Source organism: Acinonyx jubatus, chromosome A2, assembly GCF_027475565.1.
Source record: "Acinonyx jubatus isolate Ajub_Pintada_27869175 chromosome A2, VMU_Ajub_asm_v1.0, whole genome shotgun sequence".
Lineage (NCBI taxonomy): Eukaryota > Metazoa > Chordata > Mammalia > Carnivora > Felidae > Acinonyx > Acinonyx jubatus.
The window spans coordinates 326,277-351,270 of NC_069383.1; the positions used below are offsets into that span (position 1 = coordinate 326,277).

Below are 24,994 nucleotides of genomic sequence, written 5' to 3' on the forward strand. Positions count from 1 at the left end.
GCTTCCCCTGCTTTCCATCCCAGCAAGACGGGCCTGGAAGACGTGTCTCTGAGGCCACAGTTAGCGGAACCCGATGGAGCATTTCTACGACTGGCAACGGGCACCCGTTCACAAGGGACATTCACTTTTGCTGGCAAGTCAAATCTGAAATACTATACCAAACAGAAAGAAAAAGAAAGGCATACTGTAACTGTGTCTTAAAGTCTCTGAGACAGCAACAGCCTGGGTCCCACTCAAAGAACAAGGACACTCTCCCTGATAAAACTCTCAGGAGGTCTCGATCTCACCCCATTAATCTTAAAGATAAAACCCCCAGTTATTTTACCAGCAAAAATGGGTTTCTTCAGGAACGGCAGAGAATTGCAGTCTGGGACAATTAAGCTGTGGCAAAACCACAGGTGATTCTGCAGAACAGAGGAGAGGAGGCTCTTTCACAGAGGAAAGGGGGAGCCAGGAGGGGTGAACTGGGAGCCCGAAGTGTGGTGGCTGCTCGTGAGCTGAGCTGTCGCCAGGGGAGGAGGAGACCTTCCTTCCTCCTGCCGGGCTGGCAAAATAGTATCACATGGAAGGTGCATCTCTTCCCGTCGGGTCTGCAGTGGACAGTGGAGTGGTGGTGCCTGAGCCCCCCCAGTGCTGGCCTCCCAACCCCCTTTTCCTTTAATTAATTTTCACAGCCCAAGACCCTTCCACACACACCACACAGACACACACACGCACACACGTGCACACACAAATACACACATGCAAACATAACACACACACACACACTCTCACAGAGAAACCACACAGACACATACGCACCCACAGTGCACACTACCACGCGCATGCACAGACACACACGGCACACGCCCTGAACCCTAACAGAAACCTGATGGAGCTGGTGGGACGCTGGGCTGGGCAACCCCGTTCCCCCCACAGTTCCACAGCTATTAACCGTACAGCTTTATCTCTGAGTCGAGAATGCTTCTGAAATGAGCCACACATAAGCAAAGTTAGGCTGTGTTGAAAACCAAATAAAACTGTCACGAAACCATCCAAGGTCCAAAAGGACCCAACCCAAATCTTTAAAACATGTTACCCAGAGGTGTTTTCTGAGGTCATCTGCTTTCCAAGTATCATCTTTCGTTCTTCTCTAAAAAGAAAATTATAAAGTTAGAATTTTTAAAGTTTAAAAAACTAATTTTGTCGCTCTAGTGAGCTGCTTTTTTTATTAGGCCATGTAAGTCAATGGCAATTAGTCACTGACGTGCAAGAAATCACTACCTACTAGAAGGAAAGGCATTAGTAACACAGACTTTTAAAAAAATTACTCCTGGGGCACCTGGGTGGCTCAGTCAGATAAGTGTCTGACTTCGGCTCAGGTCATGATCTCACGGTTTGTGAGTTCGAGCCCCGCGTCGGGCTCTGTGCTGACAGCTCGGAGCCTGGAGCCTGCTTCAGATTCTGTGTCTCCCTCTCTCTCTGCCCCTTCCCCACTCATTCTCTCTCTCTCTGTCTCTCAAGAATAAATAAACATTAAAAAAATGTTTTTTAAATTACTCCCTAGTCTAAATGTACCTATAAACGATTATAGTATGTGTTCTTCTGGGTACTTCATAAGAGTAGGTAACACACACTCCCCACCTTTCTCCATGCCACCCAGTGCCCCGTGTCAATGTCTAGTCCCACTGCCCAACATTTCTAGCTGCCAATGGAGCAGTTTCCCCTGAAGTGTCCCTGCTTCCCCTGAAGTGTCCCTGTCTGGCAGGCTGCCCCTATCAGGGGCTGAGCACACAGCAACATGACTCCTCCATAGGCCCATATACAGTTCACCTGCCACGTGCAAGACATATTTGAATAATGAAAGAAACTCACGAAGCAAATTGTTCAAGGATGTTTTCTGTAGACAACAAGAGAGATTTATCCAGATTATTTTATTTTCCCTTTGAGAAACACTGCTTTGAGGGTACAAAAAAAAGGTAAAATTTTTGTAAGGTCCAGATTTTTTTTAATTTTTTTTTATTTTTAAGTTTATTTATTTTAAGAGAGAGAGAGAGCAGAGGAGGGGCAGAGAAAGAGGGAGAGAGAGAATCTCAGGCAGGCTCTGTGTGGTCAGAGCAGAGCCTGATGTGGGGCTCAAACCCACGAATCGTGAGATTGTGACCTGAGCTGAAACCAAGAGTCAGACGCTTAACCGACTGAGCCACCCAGGCACCCCTGTAAGGTTCAGATTCAAAGCTAATGTAGTACAAATGAAAAACGAATAGTTATTCGTGGATAAGCCACCAAGAATCTTGGTGTGAAAATTAGGGAAATAGAAAAATCATTCACAATAGTTCATAAGTATGCTAATTAGAAATAAATACAAAGCAATCACTTTTAAGATTCTAGCCCAAGTATACTATAACCACAAAATGTACTGAGTTCCTTCTGGAGTGGATTGCAGATCAGCAGTGTAGGGAGAGGGTCAAAGACAAACCACTGACAGCAGGGGGTAGCCGAGCTCCATTCCCACGGTGGGGGGTGGGGGGGTGAGGGGGGTGGGAGCACTGAAAGGAGCAGCCAGGGCGGGGAAAACCACCCAGGGGTGGTCTGCGTAAATGCAGCCAGGCTGGCTGTGTCTGCAGGCAGGCAGCTGTGCAAGTCAGCAGCCCACCTTCCCACAGAGGCCTCATCCTTCCTGAGGGTTCCATTTCCAGGATGGCTCTCAGGTCCTAGGGAGAAACACTCCGGGGTTGCAGACACACATGGACATCTCCAAGGGACAGAGGAAGGGTGCCCAACTGCAAATGTACGAGAAGGGGAGGCAGGCCTATCCAAGTGCTGGCAAAACGACCATTCTTCCCACCGCCCTGAGCTTTGCCAGACAGCAGCCCCGGGGGGGCTGGGCCACCACAGGGATGTGGCCTTAGGCTGCCAGGAGCCGCTAAATGTTAGGGCTCTTCATGCAGGAGAACCTCGTAAGTGGGTTAGTGAGGACCATTCTCAGAGAGCTCAGTGTACTTGCCCTAGAACATGCAGCCTTTCGAAAAACAGAATGAAATTGCCCCACACTTGTCTGAACAGTTAACAGCAGTTACCATTAAGTGAATGGCTGGAACATGGCGATTCCTAATACATAACAACATTTAAAAGAAAGTAGAAATTTATTTTCTTCTAAGGATAACCTAAATATAAACATATATATCTACATATATATGTTTACACATTTCAAGCTATGATTAATAAATTTCATGACAATAATAAACTCACACACTACCAATTACTTGGTATGTAACAGAAAAATTTAGAAATTTCTAGAATTTTCGTTGGGCACTGAAATAAATAAAAGTCATGAACACTGGAAGCAAGGCAAACTAAAGTGTTTTTAAAGAACTGTCACTGAAAACTGTCACTACCCTTATCAGGGTAGTCAGCAAACATGCCATTAAATTTTAGTTTTCTAAGAATAACTACACAATACTGAACCCTGGTATGATCCTAGCAGAAATAAAGAACACAAACTTGTAATGTTAGTGATAGCTATGATGTCAGCAAATAAACATACTGACACAAACCCAAAGAAGAGCTTGGTACATGGTAAAGTTACAATAAACAACATCAGGACGCCTGGGTGGCTCAGTCTGTTAAGTGTCTGACTTCAGCTCAGGTCATGATCTCGCTGTTTGTAAGTTCCAGCTCCACATCGGGCTCTGCACTGATGGTGTGGAGCCTGCTTGGGATTCTCTCTTTCCCTCTCTTTCTCTCTGTGCCCCTTCCCCACTTGCGTTCTCTCTCAAAATAAATAAATTTTAAAAAAAAATTAAACAACATCAAAAGGTCCAGTACAATTTTATTCCAATCACTTCATGAAGGCTTTATCCTTCCCTTGACTTTATGGAACAAAATACGCTAATTCTTCAGCACTCTAATAATCACATGACTAAGTTCTAATAACCAGGAGATTAACTTCCTAAAAAGTTAATGACCAACTTGCAAATGAGAACCTAATATGGGTATTCAGTAGCTGCTTTTGCTACTTTGAAATGTTTATTTTACAAATATGTATTAGAAAACCCCCAAAATAATCCAAGGCAATGCAAAATGTGATCAACTAGGTGAACTATGTCATCCAAGATCACAGAAAGCCAGCGGAGAGAAAAGATCTAATAGGGAAATACACGTCTGACAATTAAATGTTTGGGGAAGTAAAGAGCCTGAGGAATCTCCATGCTCTGGAATCCTAACTCACTGGTTAAGAACAAGGGTTTTACAAACAATTCTGGGAAAGGACTCAGAGGGAACGAGCAAAGCAAACCCCTACTATTCAAAAAAACTTAACTTTAATTAATCTGGTGCTTCATTCAAAAATATGAAAACTCAATCAGGCATTTGAGAAAAAAAATGACATAAGACAAGACTCAAGAAAAATAAACAAAGAAAACGACCCTGAAAGAAAAGACTTTTAACTCTAGGGAACAAACTGAGGGTTGATGGAGGGAGGTGGGTGAGGGATGTGCTAAATGGGTGATGGGCATTAAGGAGGGCACTTGTTGTGATGAGCACTGGGTGTTATATGTAAGTGAGAATCACTAAATTCTACCCCTGAAACCGATTCTGCACTGTATGCTAACTACCTTGAATTTAAATAAAATCTTGTAAGAAAAAAAAATAAAGAAAATGACCCAAAGAAAAAAAGAGAAATATTAATTTAAAAAAAAAAAATCAAAGGGATACATGCCCCCCCCCCCCCAGTGTTCATAGCAGCATTATTTAAAATAGCCAAATTATGGAAACAGCCCAAGTGTCTATTGATTGATGAATATGGGGGGGGGGGGGGCCTGGGTGGCTCAGTAGGTTGAGCGTCAGACTTCGGCTCAGGTCATGATCTCACAGTTTGTGAGTTCAAGCCCCACATTGGGCTCTGTGCTGACAGCTCAGAGCCTGGAGCCTGCTTTGGATTCTGTGTCTCCCTCTCTCTCTGCTCCTCCCCTGCTCATGCTCTCTCTCTCTCTCTCTCTCTCTCTCTCTCTCTCTGTCTTTCTCTGTCAAAAATAAACATTAAAAAAAGTTTAAAAAGAAAAAATGTATACATATACAATAGAATATTACTCAGCCATAAAAAAAATATAATCTTGCCATTTGCAAGGACATGAATGGAACTACAGAGTATTATGCTAAGTGAAATAACTCAGTCAGGGAAAGACAAATTCCATATAATTTCACTCATATGTGGAATTTAGGAAACAAAACAAATGAGCAAAGGGGGAAAAAAGAGAGAGAAATCAAGAAACACTCTAACTTACAGAGAACAAACTGATTGTTAGCGGGGGGGGGGGGGGGGGGGGGGGGGATGGGTGAAACAGGTGACAGGGATTAAGAAGTGTGCTTGTCTTAATGAGCATTCAGTAATTTATGAAATTGTTGAATCACTATATTGTACACTAGAAGTTAATATAACACTGTATGTTAACTCTATGGGAATTAAATTTTTTATTTTTTTTTTTAGTTTTAAAAAATTTAAAAAAGCTTCCTGCACTTGCCCCAAGGGGAGACCATGCTCCCTATCCCTTTACTTGTAACAAGTAATAAAAGTTCTTTGCTTTAAAAATTAATTAATTAAATTAGATTTAACAATTAAGTAGATGGAGTCAACATTAAAGTTGTAGAAACCAGAATATAGAAAACATAAAGTCAAGGAGATGGGAAATATGTGCCACGAATTCAACATCTAACAGCTGAATCAGAGTTCCAGAGAGAATGGAGAAAACAGAAAGAAGTAAATATAGAATAGAAAAAAATGTCCTGGGGGCACCTGGGTAGCTCAGTTAAGCAACTGGCTCTCAATTTCAACTCAGGTCATCATCTCATGGTTTGTAATATCAAGCCCCGTGTCAGGCTCTGCACTGACAGCAAGGAGCCTGCTTGGGATTTGCTCTCTGCCCCTGCCTTACATGAGCACACGCATTCTCTCTCTCAAAAATGAATGAAACATTAAAAAAGAAAGAAAGAAAAAAGTGTCCTAGAAGTAAAGGTAGACCTGAGTTTTCATTCTGAAAGGGAAAATCAAATGTCAAAAATAATGAATGAAAAAAAGACCCACAATAAACACATTGCCATATATGCTCAGAACACCACAAAGATCCTAAATCTTCTGGAAAGAAAGAAAATGTAATTACAAAAATATCTTATCAGCCAAACTGGTTGCTAGAAGGTGAAAGCAGAATGCCTTCAAAGTCCCAGGGAAATTAATTCTGATCCTAGAATTCTATGCTAGGCTAAAGTCTCAAACAAGCGTATCAGTATACTAAAGACTTTCTTCCTACATACTCTCATTTAAAAAGGTAGTTGAGGATTTACTCCAGGGGAGAAAGGGGGATTTCAAGAAAGCTGATGACACTGGATCCAAAAAAAACAGTAGACCTAACCCAGAATTACACATAAAAGAAATTCCCAGACAATAGCTCTAAAAAGGTCTAGAAAAAAAATTAGCCGTGATTAGAAAAGAAGTCAGAGAACTCTGAGAATAATCTTTTAAAGCAGATTTTATTAAACAGATAATATGACTGATTAATAAGCTAAAATATGTAAGTGGTAAGGTTAAGAAAAAGGGGATATGTTCTTTTTTGCCAAAGAGAAGGCAAATACAAATTACAGGAAAACCAAAGAACCATTTAAGAAAGACATGCTCCAAATATGAAGTAAACTACGTGTGGTACAATTAATTGAAAGTAAGAAAATATGATCTAGTGACTCTGATGCCAGGAACATAGTTCCTTGAGCAGCAGGAGTTGAGGGATACACGACTGCATTTTCTCTGTTGGTGCATTCACATTACTAAGTTCTACAATAAATACTACTCATGTATTAATCATGTATTACAGTGTGGATTGGTTTCCTATTTCAAAATCAACCTACAAACAAATCAGAGAATGTAGGTTAAGAATGACTTATGAAAATATAAGAGAATGGTATGGAAGATGACAGGGGTCAGGAAGTTGGTGGACTTTAAAATAGATGGAGGGTAGCATAGGATACTAACTTCCTAATCCTAACTAATGGAAAGTTAAAAGATACTACCTAAAGTCGACATAACACAGAATAAATATAAAGAATACTAGTTAAGGGGTGCCTGGGTGGCTCAGTCGGTTGAGCCTCCGACTTCAGCTCAGGTCATGATCTCCCAGTTGACGAGTTCGAGCCCTGCGTCGGGCTCTGTGCTGACAGCTCAGAGCCTGGAGCCTGCTTCCGATTCTGTGTCTCCCTCTCTCTCTGCCTCTCCCCCGCTTTTGCTGTCTCTCTCTCTGTGTCTCAAAAATAAAGATAAACATTAAAAAAAAATTTTAAAGCATATTAGTTAACATTGCAGAAGTAAATGATAAACGAAAAAACAAAAATAAGAGAAAGAAGGAGAAGTAGGAAATGCATGCAAACTAAAACCCTCATCTTTTACTGCTCAGGAATCAATACACGAGAAAAATAAAATTTACCGAGTGTTAGTAACACTGTTTTAAGCACCTTTCTAAGCACTTTTATTACAAAATCCCATTGACTCCTCATAAACACCTATGAAGTTGCTATTATTAATGTCCCAACTTTATGAACTACAAAATAAGACCTGTTAAGTCATTTTCTAGACATCATGCAAGGAAGTAGAGAAGCCAGAATTTAAACTCCAGCCACTTCACTGCATTCCCGCCCTCGGAAGCTGGGCGCGAAGCAGGTCAGAGGAAGAGGGGGGTGACCCCCCGCAGAGCAACACCGTCCCATCACTCAAGAGTCCACCGCTCTGTACTTCCATCCGTCCACGCCACCACCTGGCTCCCGACGACGCGCACACCCTGCCACAGCCCGCCCTGGACCAACTCCTACAACACCCAACACGCGACGCGACCGCGGCGGGAGGGAGGCCGGGACGCCGACAACCGTGCGCTCCGGGCCCACGGGCGACCCCGGGACCTGCCCCGCGAGCCTCCCGCTCGCACCCACCTTCCCGGGCTCCATCGCCGCTCGCAGGCCGCGGCTGCGGGGCCGGCGTCCCCGGCTCCTAGCAACTGGCAGGCGCGAGCAACCGAGCGCCGAACGACCGCTGTCCCGGCATGCCGCGCGCCTGCTCCTAGCGTGCTTGCGCTCTTCCGGCCCCTAGCCCTTGGCAGGCACGAGCAGAAGAGCGCCGGGCCACCGCTATCCCAGAACGCCCCGCGGCCGTTCCCGGAGCGCCTGTGCCTCCCCGGGGCCTAGCAACTGACAGGCAGAGGCAGCAGAGGGCCGAGCGATCGCTGGCCCTTCTGACGTCCATTCTCCACCCCATCCCCCGCCCCTGCAACGCGGGCCTCACCCGGTGATGCGTTAAGGAAGGGGCCGAAGCCGGGGTCCCCTGGCTGGTCAGCGTCCGGTTGGGTGAGGGGGCACGGGCCTTGGCGCGGGGACTAAACTGGGCTGACCCTCCGGCCAAGCTGGGAGGACTGGAGCTGAGCCGGGTCACTGGACTTCCGGAGCTACAACGAGGAAACTGAGGCATGGCTGCTGAGCCGACTGCGGCTTCACCGGCTAAACTCCATCTTCTGGGGCCTTTTATCCTCAGAGCCCACCGACCAGGTGCCTGGAGGGCGGTATTCTCGGGTCCTGAAACTGCATCAGGAAGCAATCTCACGTCCCACCTCTTAAAAGCAAGAAAATTAAGCACCCCGAAAGTCGACTTAGCAAATGTACAGATTAGAGAAGAGCTTTTCATCTGTGTATGAAGGTTTTGCACCTTAGAAATTATTTTCCCATATATATCATTTGATATTACACACCCTGTAAGATACTCGGAATCATAAAGTATTTGAAAGTGTAATTGTTGAAAGAATGATTTTTTATAAAAGACAAGGGACAAGAACTGAAACATTAAGACAAATATTCTTCATCTCAGACTTATTTTATCAGACTTATTTTCTTTGAAACTTACTATAAAAGCCGATCTTAAACATTCAAGATTGAAGAGGGATGGTCCAATTCCAGTGATGCAGGTTATAGCTGATGTTTAGCTGTGTTTTCACAAACTGTTTTGGATTTGTTTAGTATGCAAATGTAACTAAGAAAGGATTCCACTTGGGGCACCTGAGTGGCTCAGTGGGTTAAGTGGCTGACAGGTCATGATCTCACAGTTTGTGAGTTCAAGCCCCACATTGGGCTCTGTGCTGACAGCTCAGAGCCTGGAGCCTGGTTTGGATTCTGTGTCTCCCTCCCTCTCTGCCCCTCCCCTGCTCATGCTCTGTCTTTGTCTCTCAGAAATAATAAAACATTTTTTAAAAAAGAAAGAAAAGATTCCACTCGTGTTTTCATGCACACAACGCTCTCAAATCATGTTACCTCAGTGAGCATGTTATTAATAGTCTGTGCTTGTGATATCATGCTTTCCCGTAAATACAAAATTTGTTTAGCAGCTATCGTATTATTGAACCACATACTGTTAGGAACCAGCTTACAGTTTTATGGGTCTATCTACCTTGTTCCAGCCATTTACCAGGCTTTTTGCCTTAGAGAAATTTATAACAGATCCCAAAAGCCTTTTCTATTTAATTGTACTCTGGTCTGGGCATATCACTACTACCTTTTTCATTTTCACTCATTAGCACTTAGGAAGAACATAACACAAAAGGAAGGTGGGAAAGGCAGTCTCAGTGGTACCAATGATATATTTAGGAATTGTTCTGAGTGAGGCACCAAACTAAAACTTTCCATTTCACCATTCGCTTAATTCTCGTGGCATCCCCGTGAGGTAGGCATGTTACCGTTTGTCCGATGAGGAGACTGAAGGCCACAAAGGTTAACTGACTTGACTGAATTCACAAAGCCAGGCTGGTGGATAGTCAGATGCCAAAGTCCATTCTCTTAACCACTGTGTCACTCTTTGTAAGCCAAGAACACAGCTGATTCTGGAACAGCTTCAGATTCTGTTGAACATCAGGATAAAGTCACAGCCACAGCATTAGACAAAGTCGTGCACACCGCACGACCAACCTGGATGTGGCCCTTAAGCCCTTCTCCGTCACCCCCCAAGTGAAACCAGACTCACAATAATCCTGTGTGGACTCTGCCCCTTATTTCCCCGCAGCTCCCTTTGCAGCTCACTCCCTGCTTCCATCTCCACCTTGGCTCTCTTTCCGGACTACACTCCTTCATCAGCAAACAGAATGACCGAGAGCTCCCCAGATGCACCATATTCACAGGCTTGGCAAATGTTGTCTCCTCTCTCACACTCTCCCCACCGCATTTGCCGAATAAGGGGCTATAGCGGGAGCGAAAACAGTCTTTCTCTCCTCAGACTTCCTAAAATAATCATTTTCTATGTAACTCATTGGACGAGCAGTTACCTTTCACATAATCTTTCTTTTATTGTGTTCATTCAATAGATGCCTTCCTAAGTTCACTTGATGACCTGGGAAGTGACAGAGTGCTAGGGATAGAAAGCTACATAAACACTCTCTGGACCTCTAGGAGCTGGTGATTGGTGACTGCTAGGACAAACAAACAGCTGTTAGATAATATGAACCCATGAGAGCTACTGCTAAAAGGCAGCGAGCGAGGAGCTGACAGCTGGCTGTCTGGAAGAAAGGACTAAGGTTGGGAAGGGCACAACTTCCCAGGAAGAGAGGCTGAGAAAGAACATCTTGAGGGGAACACAAATATGGGGACAAGCACAAAGAGAAGAAGGCTTTGGAGGCTTCTGGGAAATATAGAAATGGTACCTGTAACAGTGCTGTCCAGTAGAAATAGAATGTGAGCCACATAAAACATTATCCAGCAAAAGAAAGAGGTGAAATCAAAGTTAATAATGTATTTAACCCAATACATACAAAATGCTATCATTTTATCATATGTATTTAAATGTTATTTTACATTTTTCTTACACTGTCTTCAAAACCCAGTGTATATTTTACACTTACAGCATACGTCCATTCAGACTAGCCACATTTCACGTGCTCAAAGCCCCATGTGGCGAGCGGCCTCGGTGTGGAGTGGACCAGGTCTCTAGCAAAGGTATGTGTGGGGGTGGCAGGGGGCATGGGGTGGCGTGAGATGGTCAGAGAGGAGGTTGGAAAGGGAACATGGCCAGGTGGTGAGGGGCCTTGAATGGCATGACGTGAAGATTTAAAGCATTGTTGGGCAATGGTAAGTCATTAAAATTGGGACCAGAATGCTGAAGGAAAGGTGGGCTGGAGATGAGTGGAAGCCAGGAGTGGGCTTTGTGGGGCTCTGCATACTGTGAAGCCTCATTGCACAAAGCTGCTTTTCTGCCCCTTTCCCCAGCCAGATTTGCCTCAATCCCCCTGGAGCCTTCACTGCAGCAACCCTGCACAGATCCTCCCCTGCTCACACTCGGTCCAAATGGTTTGTTACAGTTCTACTGCATCCACTTTTCTAGAATTTGAACACGTGTCCATCTCCCTCACTAGACTGTAAACCAACTTGTAATTCCAGGTTATGATAAAAACAAAACATTTCTTCAGTTATAAGCAACTTTGTTACAGAAGTCAAGAACTTTCCTGTCCCAAACTCATTGGTTTTCCAGGTCAGCTAAATTTCGTGTCACTGTAATGTCTGTGTATGTGGGTATGATACAAAACCTACCTGTGAGTCAATTTATGTGCTAATGTGCTAGTGAGAAGTCTGATCAGCCTCTCACTGGCTGTGTGAACCTGGGCAGTTTATTTTACTACCTATGCCTCAGTTAGCTCTTCAGTAAAATGGGTATTATAAGGTGCCTAATTCCGTAGAGCAGTCGTGAGGATTACATGAGCAATTGTGCAAAGTACCCAGAACATCGTCTGTGGCAAACTAAGCCCACAGTGTTAGTTATTAACAAGTTTATTATTGTTATATGTTAGCACCTAAATTATAAGCATTTAGGGCAGATGGAAATAGGTGGGATACCAAAATTAGAACCTCCTTTCATAAATCTATAAATTATCTGCTATGGTATGAAGCCATAATTGGAGCACTTGCATCAATGAAGAGATTGCGGTAGGCAGAACTCTGGTCTCAGATTCCAGTCCCTGGCATCCATGCTCTTGTTTAACTCTCTCTCTTCCTGAGTGTGAGCAGAACCTGTAAATGTGATGGGATCTACTCCTATGGTCAGGTTACTGTTCGGTTGACTAATTGGTCAAAAGGGAGGTTTTCGTGAGTGGGCCTGACTTCCAAAGAAGGTGATACATCTGAGAAACACTCCTACTGTCCTGGAAGAAGAAGCAAACTACCACACTAGGAGGGGCCGAAGGAGGGGCAAGTGGGAGACACAGAAGGTGACTCCTGGCGGCCAGCTGGCAGAAATCAGGGACTTGAGCCCTACAGCTGCAATGAACTGAAATCTGCCAACACCCTGAATGAACTTGGGAGGGGTCTCAGCTGAAGGTCTCCAGAGGAGGCCACAGCTCAGCCAACACTTGGTTTCACCTCATGAGACCTGAGCGGAGGACCCAGTGAGGCCACACAAATATCATCTTCAATAGCGACAGAAACCGACATGGGGCTTGTGACTTGATAGATGGCTTCAGTTGCGGGTTCTAATGTGTACCACCTCATTTGGACTTCCCCCAAGAATATCAGGGCTCCCCGTCACATGCACAGAGCTGCCTCCAGGCTCCTAAGGGCTGAGCGGTATACAGCAGAAAAGCGTAATCATGAGCATAAGGTACAGACAGGATTAACATGAGGAGGGAAATATCACAAAATTTTTCCCAGAGGTGGAGATATACAAATTGTTTTTTGAAAGATGAACCGGAGTTTTGCATATGGACAGAGAGAGAAGGGTAGTCCGGACTCAGAGAACAGCAGGTATACAGGCACAGACAGGTGACAGCAGGGTATGGCAGGGATGAGCAGCAGTGCAGACCCTAGGTCGGGAGGCGAGGCAAGAAGGAGGGTCAAGTGTGGCAAGCTCTGTTGTCATGAATAGGAACAAAGGAAACCAAGCGCAGAAGAGAGTCAATCAAATCCGCATTTTGAATTGGCCATTTGATCAAAACACGGACTTTAAAAAATGACTTTCAAATTAATTTCAAACTTAGAGAAAATATGCAAGTACACAGCACTCCATTCGTCGCCCAGATTCCCACCACGAACCACCCAGCACGTGCTCCACTTGTCTGTCACCCAGCAGTTATTTACCTGTCTACACACACACTTACCTGTGATCATTAGACTTGTCCTGAATTGTTTGACAAAGAACTTCGGGTATGATTACTCATCACTCCGAAACACTCCAGTGTTTGTGTCCCCAAAACAGGGACAGCCTCCGCTCCACAACCCTCCCTCCAGTCAGTAGGTCAACATGGATACAACTCTACTGTCCAAACGACAGACCCCTTTGTTCCACAGATTGTCCCCAAAGCCCAGATCCCACACAGGAACACACGTTGCATGTGGTTGTTGTGGCTCTCCAGTCTCTTGCAATCTGGAATAATTAATTCCTCAGTAAGAACATGGGGACCCTACATGGCATCTGTCCCCCGAGTCCCTATACTCGGGTCAAGCTTTCTCAAGCTCTCTGGCAAAATGTCCCAGAAATGCTGCTGTGCTCCTCTTTCCCTTAAATTGGTAAGTATCTTGTAGAAAGTATTCTAGCATTATTCCTTATCAAACCTCACCTACCATCCTTAGCCTCCGTTGATAACTCACTCTTATGCTACAATGACTGCTAAGTGGGGATTTTCCATTTCTTTGACTCCAGTGGCTTATTTTTTTGTGCATTCATCACTCGCTCATTCATCTACATCAGTGTGGGCTCATGGGTTCCTATTTTACTCCCTGGCTTGTAATCTGCCAATGTCATCCTTGATTCTGCTGCTCAGATAGTCCCAGACTTAATCAGCAAGAGCCCTTCAAGTTGCCTCCCATGTCCTTTGACATTACGTGATTCTTTGAGCATTTTCTTACCTCCTGGCACAACAAAATATTCCAGGCTTATCTTGTATTTTCACTGCTCCAGCCTGAAGTCAACTATTTCTCCAGAGATCTCTGGTTCCTTTTATTGGAAAATAGTATTTAGAAGCCAAGACGTGGGAGTTATTTGCGCTTATTGGTACTGGGGTACCATTGCTTCTGGACACTCTCAGCAGACAGAAATAGAAGATATACTTTTTAAAATTTTTAATGTTTATTTATTTTTAAGAGAGAGAGAGGGAGAGAGAACAAGCAAGGGAGGGGAGAGAGAGAGGGAGATGCAGAATCCGAAGCAGGCTCCAGGCTCTGAGCTGTCAGCACAGAGCCCGACGCGGGGCTCGAACCCATGAACTGTGAGATCATGACCTGAGCCGAAGTCAGACACTTAACCAACTGAGCCACCCAGGCGCCCCAAAATAGAAAATATTTTTAGGCCTCTTTATACATATGTATCAAAACACATGAGTTCATACCTCCTCCGAGTCCAATCCATCACATCAAGGTTCTTTCTGGCCTCTCCGTTTCCATGCTTGTAAGATCTTCTCCAACAGCAAGAAAGCTGACTTTCATTATCGTCAATGTATGCATCTATTTGCTAATATAACAAGGCTTAAGAATCTACTTGCCACTGCCTCCTCCGTGGTGGGGAGAGTAAGTCTCTGTGGAAATTTTAAAGAGGGCAGGATTAAAGGGCTACCGGTCTATAATCATCTGGGTAAGCAAGAAAGGACCAAGCCCTTTCCGATTCTTCTGGTTGCATGACACAGAAATGTACTCAGGTGGCTCGAGTAGTAAAGAATGTGTGGCTGTGTCACCAAAGGAGCATCTCTGAGACAGGAATAGGAGTCTTGGTGAGTGTGGGCAAAAAGAGTCCCGGTTAGCTGTATGAAAGGAAGAGAGGCAAAACGTGCTCCCATCCTCTACAGTGAAACTTATGCAGAGGTGATAGGGAAGGAGCGAGGACAGGAAGATGTAGTGTAGAACAGGTGGACAGGATAGTTGATAAGGCCCAGACCTAGGTGAGAGGGGATGTGAAACAAAGCAGAACGGATTGAACTTAAACAGGAGGCAGCACTTTTCTCTGAAACTGGAAAAGTTGAGGGCAGAGACTGGAACTTTACCGTTTTTTACCAAATCAGTCACAATGAGGTTCTTCTTTCCTCTGAGAAAGCAGTGCCTTTCATTGGAGGAGTATCGGCACAGAAGGTAAGGAAGCGGGTAACATGAAGAGATCCCAGGAAGCTGAGGGGGTTAAAGATACTAGCAAAAACCTAAGAACCGAGCTGGGTCTGTTATTAGCTTCCATACAGAATGAGATGCGCTCTGCCTTGCTGGTGTGGAAGTGGCCGGAAGTTCAATGGGGTCATGAAGGAAGGCAGCTGAGGCTGGGAGGTTGATTGGTGTGCAGCCTGGACACTTCTCTTCAGTGCATTTTACATCCCTAAGTTGCTCAGGTCAAATAATCTATTGCGAATGTCCACTCAATTCTTTATGGTCCTACAGCTTTTTAGACGGAAGACCATAGGACAGAAAAGCTCAGCCCCTTACTATGTTAACGATGTAATTACCTGTCATAAGCTTGTAACAGTCTTGAGGGAGAGGTGGCATTAGAACATTTAGCTGTTGCAGAGGAAAAGGTTTGAGACTTGTTACTTTGTATATTTACAACAATGTATTTTGGTGAAGGGCAAGAAACGGAAAACCACTTTGTCCCTTGCTTGATTTAGTGCCCTTGCCCAAAGCTGACTGTTCCAGACCCTAGAGCAATGTTTCTGAAATGAGATATATTTACGTATCTCCATGGCCACACACACACACAGACACACACACGTAATTCCATTTGGACCTGAAGATAAGGGGAGAAGAGATGTGTTGTTTATTCATTCAGTACCTGCTCTTCCAGGCACTGTGCTAGCCTGGAAATATAATGATAAACATAATAAATATGGTCGTTGCCCTCATGGAACTGAAAGTTGAATTGTTAATGAGACTGCGGCAAAGCCATGAATGCATGCAAATGCTTCCCCCCACTCAAAAAGCTCCAGTTGGCAGCAAATCTTTGATCTGGGTGTCTAACGGAGCTGTGGTGGCAGTTTAGCCTTCGGTTGGCAGTCCTCTTTGCCTTTATGGCTTTTACTCTCTTATCTGCACCACAAAGCGGTCTGTCAAGGTTTTTGTCCTGAAGACACCACGGTTTGACCCTGCAGCGACAGAGTTATCAAGTTATTATTCCAGAACCCTTGCCATATGGCAGGGAAGAACTTGTCACATGAGGTACACATTGAATCAAAAGCTTAAAAACATGTAGGTGTGCTCTATTTCTCATCAGTGAAGTCCCTGCCCTTCCTGAAAATGATCAAGGTCACCAGTCACAAAGATTTGAAGAGGAAGAGGGAAAAAACTAGTTTTGTTGTTATAAATGGAATTAAAATTTCCTTGGAACTCCATATGCTCAAAAACGCTTAACTAGGAATTACCCTGATTGAGTTTACTGGAAAATAAAGTAACCAAGGGCTGTGGTTTCTCCTCAGGAGTGGCAAGTGGGGTCTAAACTAGTACTTTAAGCAGGGAGTCTGGGGGCGCCTGGGTGGCTCAGTTGGTTAAGCGTCCCACTCTTGGACTCAGGTCATGATCCCAGGGTCGTGGGATTGGGCCCCGACCCGCTTTGCGCTGACCATGGAGCTTAAGATTTTTCTCCCTCTCCCTCTGCTCCTCTCCCCCTGTCACGCGCTCCCTCTCTCTGTAAATAAGCAGGGAGTGAGCAGGAGGTCAACATTTTTCAAGGAAACTACAAAGCATTCTACTTAGGAGCCCAGGCGCTAGGGGGCAGAGGGGTGGGGCTCAGTCCGTCAGGAACAGGCTCCGGGTTTCCGCTCCGGTAGTGATCTCAAGGTTTGAGAGCTGGAGCCCCGGGGCGGGCTCTGCGCTGACAGTGTGCAGCCAGCTTGCGATTCTCTCCCTGCCTCTCTGCCCCTCCTCTGCTCCCGTGCGCTCTCTCAAAGTAAATCACTAAACTTCAAAAAAATAAAAGGGGGTGCAGGTGCTTGGATTCACCTCGGGCACATATTCAAGCCAAAACTCTTCATTTTACATACACAAAAACCAGACCTCCCCTGTTGCATTTTTCACAGCTCTAGAACAGCTGGGAGGTTTCCAGAGAAGCATCCTCAAGCTGTGGCGTTACCGGCACGACCAGAACGGCAACGATCAGAAGTGCGCTCGGCTTTTTTTAACATCTTACAAGTGTATCAAACAGGAACTTCCAGAAAGTGGGCAAGTGTAAGACACACGCTGGAACGTGCACTTCTCGTTCCACAAAAGCCTTCCAGAGAATGCCCCCCAAGGTCACGCGGCCACTGGGCGCCCGGCCGGGCCACAGCCTCCCCGCGCGGTCACGCACCTACCCGCCCTTGCGGAAGCGGAAGCAGGTAGGTCCCGCTCACGCAGCGTAGGTACGCGCCCTAGATGCAGGACCGCGCCCTGCCGCCACAGCGGCACCCCACCCACCCACGTGACAACGCGCCCCGCCGTCTCAGCGGCGCCCCGCACGCCCAGTGTGTTTTCCGTGCCAGCCCCACCCACTCCCGCCTCCTACGGCGCCCGCCCGCCCCCGCGATGAGGTAGCAGCGCGGCCCCGCCCACCCACCGTGAGTCCGTGGCTCGGGTCCAGGGCCTCGCCCGGCCGCCGCGGTGGCGCCCAACTCGCGCGGTGACGCCCACCTCTCGCGGTGACGTTCACGTTGACCCCGCCCACTCCAGCCTCAGGGCTTGCCCGCATGATGACGTCACCCACCAGCCCCCGCCCACCCCGCGTGGTGACCCAGGGCCGCGGCCGGCCGCCTCCCCGCCCAACTTGCGTGCTTGCGTCGTACGCCGCCCGCGGGCGGAAGCGCGGGCGGGCGGTAGCGGCGGCGCGGCCCCCTCAGAGGGGCGCTGGTGCGCGGGCTGAGGCGCCGCGGCGGGGTAGGGACGCGAGCGCTGCGCGATGAGCGGCGCCGGGGACCGCGGCCCCGAGGCGGGCGCTGCCCGGGCCGAGTCCCCGGGCGCGGCGCTGAGCGTGGACGTAGCGGGGCTGCTGGCGCAGCTGGCGCGCAGCTTCGCGCTGCTGCTGCCGGTGTACGCGCTGGGCTACCTGGGCCTGAGCTTCAGCTGGGTGCTGCTGGCGCTCGGGCTGCTCGTGTGGTGCCGGAGGAGCCGCGGCCTCAAGGCGACCCGCCTGTGCCGCGCGCTGGCGCTGCTGGAGGACGAGGAGCGCGCCGTGCGCCTGGGGGTGCGCGCCTGCGACCTGCCGGCCTGGGTGAGTGCCGGCTCCCCGCCCGGGCCGGGGTCGGGTGCCCGCCGGGACCCCGGCTCCGCACCGCCCGGGACCACTGGTCCGCCCCGCCGTCGGTTTCCGCGGGCTCCGAGCCTGACCGCCGCCCGGCTCCCCGCCCCCCGGTACCTGTCAGGCGTCCTCGCCACTGTCGCCGCACCCGCCCGGCCGCGTCCCTCCCCAGCCCCATGTCCCGGTCCGCGCCCCCAGTCCCGCGCGGAGCTGCACGGGAGAAGTGCGTGGCGTGCTTTCCTGAGGTGGCTGCGCCGCGGGAGCCGGGCCCTCACCTCGGCGAGCTCTGGAATGTGCGCTCTGGGCGGCGGCGCCGCGGCCTGGAGCCCGGCGGCTCTCCCGTGCTCCTGGAGAAGTTGGTTTTTCCTGCTCCGGGGAGAGTGTCATTTCTTGATCGTTCCTGGCACAGGGGAGCCGGAAGGCCCTCCGGAAGATCTGCTGTTGTTGAGATAACTGAAAGTGTGTTTCGTTTTTTTCTCGAGTAACGTCAGACTCGCGTAGGGTGAACTGGATTCCGAAGTGAATTTGGGAGGGGGGGTGGGGAACTTTAGTGCTAAGAGCAGGAGTCATGATATTGATTAGCTTATTTTTACGTCCGGCACTTGTCCGCATAATTTATTTCTGCGGCAAGGGAACTAGTGCAGTGGGTGTCCTCTCCTCGTCACGCCCTGATTCTGTGTCACCCGCGAGTTGCTGTCACAGTCCTGACGGCAGGAAACGGTGCTTGTTTTTAAAGGACGTTCGCGTGAGGCTCGGTGTAAACTGGGCGTGAATATGGCCCGCCGGTGAAATTCAGAAGGGTCACTTGGCTTCAGAGGAGAAAAGGGCTTGGAGAGTGAGCGCTGTTTCCAGTCATAAGACACGTGGGGAGTCAGGCATGCAGTGTGTGACCCAGGCCGCCCGGAGCCCGACGGACACTGCCTGGGGATGCCAAACCGAGAACCCCCTAGTCGGGGACCTTTGGGATTGAACGTTCTGTCCATGCTCGGCGACTGTGTGGTCCGATCGTATGTTGGAGAAGCAGAATCACTGCGTTTAGCTTGAAGCGAGCGGGGAGGGCGAGGGAGGTGTGGCACAGAAGTCAGTGACCGGGCCTGGAAAGCACTTTGGAAATGCAGGGCTTGTAAGTGGCATCTGTGTGGATGTTACAGCAAGCTAGAGGAGGTCGCAAAGGAGCTAAAACAGAGTAGAGACGGTACCGAGAGGCGGCATGATCCGGGCTGAAATGAACAGGAATGGCTAATATCAAATTTGCCTGTAAAAATCCTTGTGAAATGCACACTAGTTTCACGTAGCAAATGAAAAAATACCATGTTGAAGGACAGGACAAATTCCTTTTTTTTTTTTTTTTTAAACAGAGTAAAAGGGTGATTAGCCAGAGAATCTTTTCTTGGGTTTTTCCTTTGTGACTCCAACTGATGAAGCACGAGGTTCATCTCATAGAATTTACGTTTTCTCCATAGCTTTTCACTTGTTTATTCCAAATTTGTATTTGTGCACCTCCCCCCCCCCCGCCCCCCCACTTAAACATGCCTGCGCTGCTTAGAAAATTTCTGGATTAACGTAAAATTTCACGGTGATCATATCCAAGAAAAGCATTAGGAGTCTGGGGTTTGAGAAAGATATTTTAATACAATAAATTGTAACACCCCTCCGTTATTGTCATAATAAAACTAGTGAATCTCACTGTCCGGAAGTGTGCCTGCTTTTCTGCTACAGCTAGGGAGCAGATCAACAAGAAACTTTGTCTAAGGAAAGTCACGATATCTGTATTAGTAATACTTTTACTGTACATACTCTGGTTCTTGGGCTTCTGAACTTTGGAGCGGTATCTTGCTTTGAATAGGATTTATCTGTACGTGTTTTCATGGTGTGTCATTGACAACTATGATTCATAGCCGGGTGGAATCCTAGGAAAACATGAACTAATGTGGTACTCACTTCCTAACCTCACTTGTGGATACATTCACCGACCATTTTTATCTGTAAAGTAACAATTTATACTGGATATGGAAAATGAGATATGACTACTTTGAGTAAAAAAGAAAAAATATATACCGTTTGTAATTAAGGATATGCAAAATGGCTCTCAATTAACATGTGATAATCCTGTGAGACTGGTCCTACAGCTTTTTATATAAGCCATGTTGTTATTCACTCTTTTTTCCCATAAAAAGGGAAAAGTTTGAGTTGATGGATCAAAGACTGGCCTTTTGTCATGGTGGTGTGTGTCTACCCTGTGTTAGTTGGGTCCTGTAAAATGAGACCACAGGTAAAGAATATTCTTGAAGAGATTTTATAGAGTTGAATAAAGACAGTTTTCCACTGCTATTTGTATTTATTTGAAATAGTAGAACTTGGTAGGGTGAAGTCTGCCCCTTTCCTGCTTTTACAGTAAGCTGCCAGTACATGCTGATTGTATGGCTGCAAATAGAAAGCCTGGGGGGCTCAGTCATCTCAGCGTCCAACTTCTGCTCAGGTCATGATCTCACAGTTCCTGAGTTCAAGCCCCACATTGGGCGGACTGATGTCAGTGCAGAGCCTGGAGCCTTCTTCGGATTCTGTGTGTCCCGCGCTCTCTGCTCCTGGCCCATTCTCATTTTGTTGTGTGTCTGTGTGTGTGTGAAAAGTAAATAAGCATTAAAAAAAAAGAGAGAGAGAGACCCAAATCTATCATATACAGTACTACTTAACGCTTTTGTCACTTGGTCTTTTATTACTTTCATACTTTGGTACTTGAGATTTAAAGCACTGGGCTTCCTTGTTAGGCTTTTTGGGGGAGAGCTGTCGTGTCAGCTTCCCATAGTTCTGGGAAGTCCAGAGTTGATCTCTAGCCAGAGCTGAATACATACAGGCCAAGGATCAAATGAACAAGAGAAAAGAAGACACTTTGGTCTCATGTGAAGGAACGGCAAGTATTTGTTTTTATTCTCAGTGTTAATCCTTGACTTTAATAAAATTTGGTGAAGATTTGTAACAAAATAGTCCATGTAGCTAATTCAGGAACAACAGTTGAGCTATTTTAAACTGTGGTTGCAACTTTAGCACTTAGATCCTAGAGTGATGATGTGCTTTGAAAAGATGTTAGAGCCCTCCTGATGGCTGTGATGGGGATGCGATGCTGCTTTGGGTTTTTTAATTTATACTGGCACTGCTGTTCACAGAGGAGGACTGTGCACACTGCTTTGCTCTGAGTATGTGGACTAAATGCTTCATCAAGTGGGAACAGAATGCCCCAAGTGTGGCACACATAAAGCAATAATATCTCTTTAGTTGAAACTGAATAATGGATTTAAATTTAAGGTATATGCATTCATCAACTTGTATGCTCTGGTTTTAATAATACTTCTGTTTTAGACTAATATTAGTTTCACTTTACATTGTGAAACTACATTTACATTTACATTTATTCCTAGGACTGAAGTAGGAATAAATATAGGAATTAGAAATATATGGAGTATATTAACATTGTGTTAAGTATGTTTATAAAATACAGATCTCCTGCAAAGAACCAGTTTTGAAAAACTATAGTGTTCTTGTTAGGCCTAGTGAACCTGTCTTTTCTGGAGGTTTTCATGATCTCTACATTGGTCACAACATTTAACTTTGAATAATATCACAGACATTGTGAATATGCTAAAAACCATTGAATTGTACACTTTGAATATTTTTATTTTTGAGAGAGTGCAAGCGAGAGAGGAGGACAGAGGATCCTAATCTGCTCCACAGTGACAGCAGCGAGCCCAATTTGGGGCTCTAACCCACAACTGTGAGATCACCACCTGAACCACCTAGGCACCCCCAAATTGTATACTTTAAATGAGCAAATGGTATTGATGCGGTTTTAGAGTGGTGGGGAAAGGTGTCTGGAGCTGACGGCCAAGAAAGAATTCTTGAAATGTCTTTGGTGCAAAAGGTGGAGTTTTGGGGGGGGGGGTTGTTTTTGTTTTTTTAAAACACAGGGACAGGACCTGTGGGCAGAAAGAGCTTCATTGGGGTTATGAAGAGTGACTAAGTATATACCATCAGGTTGGGAGGGGGTTAGGGATAGTCTCTGAGGTATTTTGGAGACAGGTTTTCAGGACCTTGAGGGGCTAGCTGCTGTTAGGAAAAGGTCATTTATTACTGTTAGTAAAAACTCAGTCTTGAAACCCTTCAGATGTACATCATTGGGCCATATGAGCTTGGAGGCTGATTGCCAACATGTATCTTGGGGGGGTGGGGAAGGTGGTGATAAAAGAGGTTTCCAAAGGAATTTTTCTATGTTAGAGTAGGCTTACAGGTTCCTGGGGAGTCCGTTAAGATAACCTTTTGCCCTTAGCGAAGTGTCATCATTGAATTCCTAGAGGAATGTCACTCTACCTGTTTCAAGGACTTGTCAATGGGCTGTAGTCAGTAAGGAAATTTAATTTTTCATTTGCCTTTGTTTCCTATATCAGCGTGGTGTGTGCATTATATCTCAGTAGTGCTATTAAAGAGTATCAGGGGCACCTGGGTGGCTCAGTCTGTTAAGCATCTGACTCTTGATTTCTGCTCATGTCATGATCCCAGGGTTGTGGGATCCCCGAGTCAGGCTGTGTGCTGAGCGTGGAGTCTGCTTAAGATTCTCCCTTTGTCCCTCCCCTGCTCTCTCTCGTACACACACTGTCTCTCTCTAAAGTAAAAAAAAAATAGGGATGTCTGCATGGCTCAGTCGGTTGAGTGTCTGACTTCAGCTCAGGTCATGATCTCACAGTTTGTGGGTTTAAGCCTCTATTTATCTAAATAATTTAGATTTTTCACACTGCTGGCGGTATAGAGCCTGTGGGGTTCTCTCTCTCCCTCTGCCACGCTCCCCTGTTCACATACTCTTTCAAAAAAATAAACTTTTAAAAATAAGTGAAAAAGAAAATTAGTTACAATACAGAGTAAGCCATACATACGTCCTTGCTTGTGGAATTCCGACTAAAAACTGTGTTGTGACTCTTTTTTACATTTTATTCAGTTTTTTTAATTCCACTCTAGTTAACACAGTGTTACATCAGTTTCAGGTGTGCAATATAGTGTAAAACTGTTGCAGCTGTAAAAATTATTGTTCCAACTTAAATTTGGAGGCATTTTTAGAGAATATTTGATGAACAGTGTAGGCTTAAGAATGATAACTAGGGAGGTAAATGTTCTTACCTTGACCCTAATGTTACTGTAAACGTTGGTACCAGAATGTCTAAATAAATTCTGATTGAATGACATAGAAGTCATCTTTCAAAGATATAAATAGCTTAAATGTGTGGTTTTCTGTTATTCTAAACTCCTTTGATTCAGTGTATTGATACATACTTTTGTATGTTTAAGACTTTTAGGGTATAGAATGGTTTGTTGTATATTAGATTCATTTTATCATAGCATGATTTTAGAATGTATTTTTTTGTGGTCTTTTGCGTTTTATTATATTTTGCTAAATCATTACCTTTTTTAGATCCATGACACAGTGCTGCCTCAGGTGAATTTCCTTTTATCCGTTTAAAGATCTGGGGGCACCTGGGTGGCTCAGTCGGTTGGGTATCTGACTTTGGCTCAGGTCATGATCTCACAGTTCGTGAGTTGGAGCCCCGCATCGGGCCATGCTGACAGCTCAGAGCCTGAAGCCTGCTTCGGATTCTGTCTCCCTCTCTCTCTCTGCCCCTTCCACACTCACACTCTGTCTCTATGTCGAAAATAAATCAATAAAGTTAAAAAAAAATTTTTTTAAAGATCTGGGGACCTATTATATGCAGAAATATAAGAGGTCATCTTGCCTTTATGTGTGTGTTATCTTTTGGGTAGATAGGAGGCAGGATGTGATGGCCCCAGTGCCATGCTTAGTGGTGCATATAGACATGCGTATAGACATATTTATGGACATTTAAGAATAGAAGGGCATGGCATTATATTCTGTGGGAATAGCAAGATAACAGCGCCCAAGTGGGAAATCAGGCATATCCTGTGGTGGGAACATCAGAGCCCACCTGGACTGTCCCGTCTGGAGGGAGCTGTATGGGAAGGTGATGGAAGGCAGTAGAGGCTCATCAGTTGCTATGGGTTCAGGGGTGAGGAGTAGATGTGCTCCAGCCGGGGTCCCCCGTTCTCAGGGCAGATCTCCCAGTTCACAGGGAGCCTGTGCTAGGCATAGATATAAATACTGCTCTTGAGACTCAGAGTGTTTTGGCATTGGAGGAAGGGGAGATAGTGATGTATTCAGAATTAAGCTGGTGAAATCAGAAAATGGAAGCTCTTGTGCAGTGGAGTGGAATTCTCTTCTTGCTTCAGCTGCCAGAAAAACAAGCCAAGATTATTGTTGGGTTGTTGAGCGCTTTACCTGGAGGGAGCTGGAAGTACAGCCCACCTTCCTTGAATAGACCATTCTCTCTAACGGTCTTATTGTGCTTAAGTAATGAGTCACCTTGTGTTCTTTTGGATTGGGTGGGGCACATTTCTTACATAAACAGTATCAGTGGTTTCTTTTGTGTGCCATCACTTTTCCATTAAACATGTTTTCTTTGTGGGTTTTCTTGCGCTGTTTCTCCCTGTCACTGACCTTTTTCATTTATTTTTCTTGCATTAAAAAAGTCCTATTTTTTTAAGGAAACCCATTTATTTTTGTGAATTTTTCCTAGAGATTACATTTTAAGGAAGTAGCTTGATTTATGCCTGGGGATTAGAAACGAGCCTGTATGGATTCATTTATTAACTTCAACCAACATTTATGTTCCAGGGCTCCTGCTAAGGTGCTAGAAACAAACGTGAGTAAGACAGGCCTTAGAAACT

At 45.8% G+C, this 24,994-nt stretch overlaps 2 protein-coding genes across 9 annotated transcripts in view; one reads left to right on the forward strand and one right to left on the reverse strand.

Annotated features, from left to right (window-relative positions):
- Positions 1–8,091, reverse strand: part of DYNC2I1 (dynein 2 intermediate chain 1) — a 74,801-nt gene extending 66,710 nt beyond the window's left edge. For 2 of the 5 annotated variants that reach the window (XM_027051327.2, XM_027051325.2), the window contains exons 1-2: positions 7,948–8,090; positions 1,079–1,132 (exon numbers count right to left, since the gene is read on the reverse strand). In XM_027051327.2, the coding sequence (XP_026907128.1) occupies positions 1,079–1,132; positions 7,948–7,962 (69 nt within the window). In that variant the 5' untranslated portion in view covers positions 7,963–8,090. Of the gene's footprint in view, positions 1–1,078; positions 1,133–7,947 lie in introns of all 5 variants that reach the window. The other 3 variants (XM_027051329.2, XM_027051328.2, XM_027051326.2) reach the window with 2 other exon arrangements.
- Positions 8,092–17,764: 9,673 nt separating this feature from the next.
- ESYT2 (extended synaptotagmin 2) overlaps positions 17,765–24,994 on the forward strand; it is an 82,204-nt gene continuing 74,974 nt past the window's right edge. For 2 of the 4 annotated variants that reach the window (XM_027051203.2, XM_027051204.2), the window contains exon 1: positions 17,765–18,184. In XM_027051203.2, the coding sequence (XP_026907004.1) occupies positions 17,873–18,184 (312 nt within the window). In that variant the 5' untranslated portion in view covers positions 17,765–17,872. The remainder of the gene's footprint in view (positions 18,185–24,994) is intronic. The other 2 variants (XM_027051205.2, XM_027051206.2) reach the window with 2 other exon arrangements.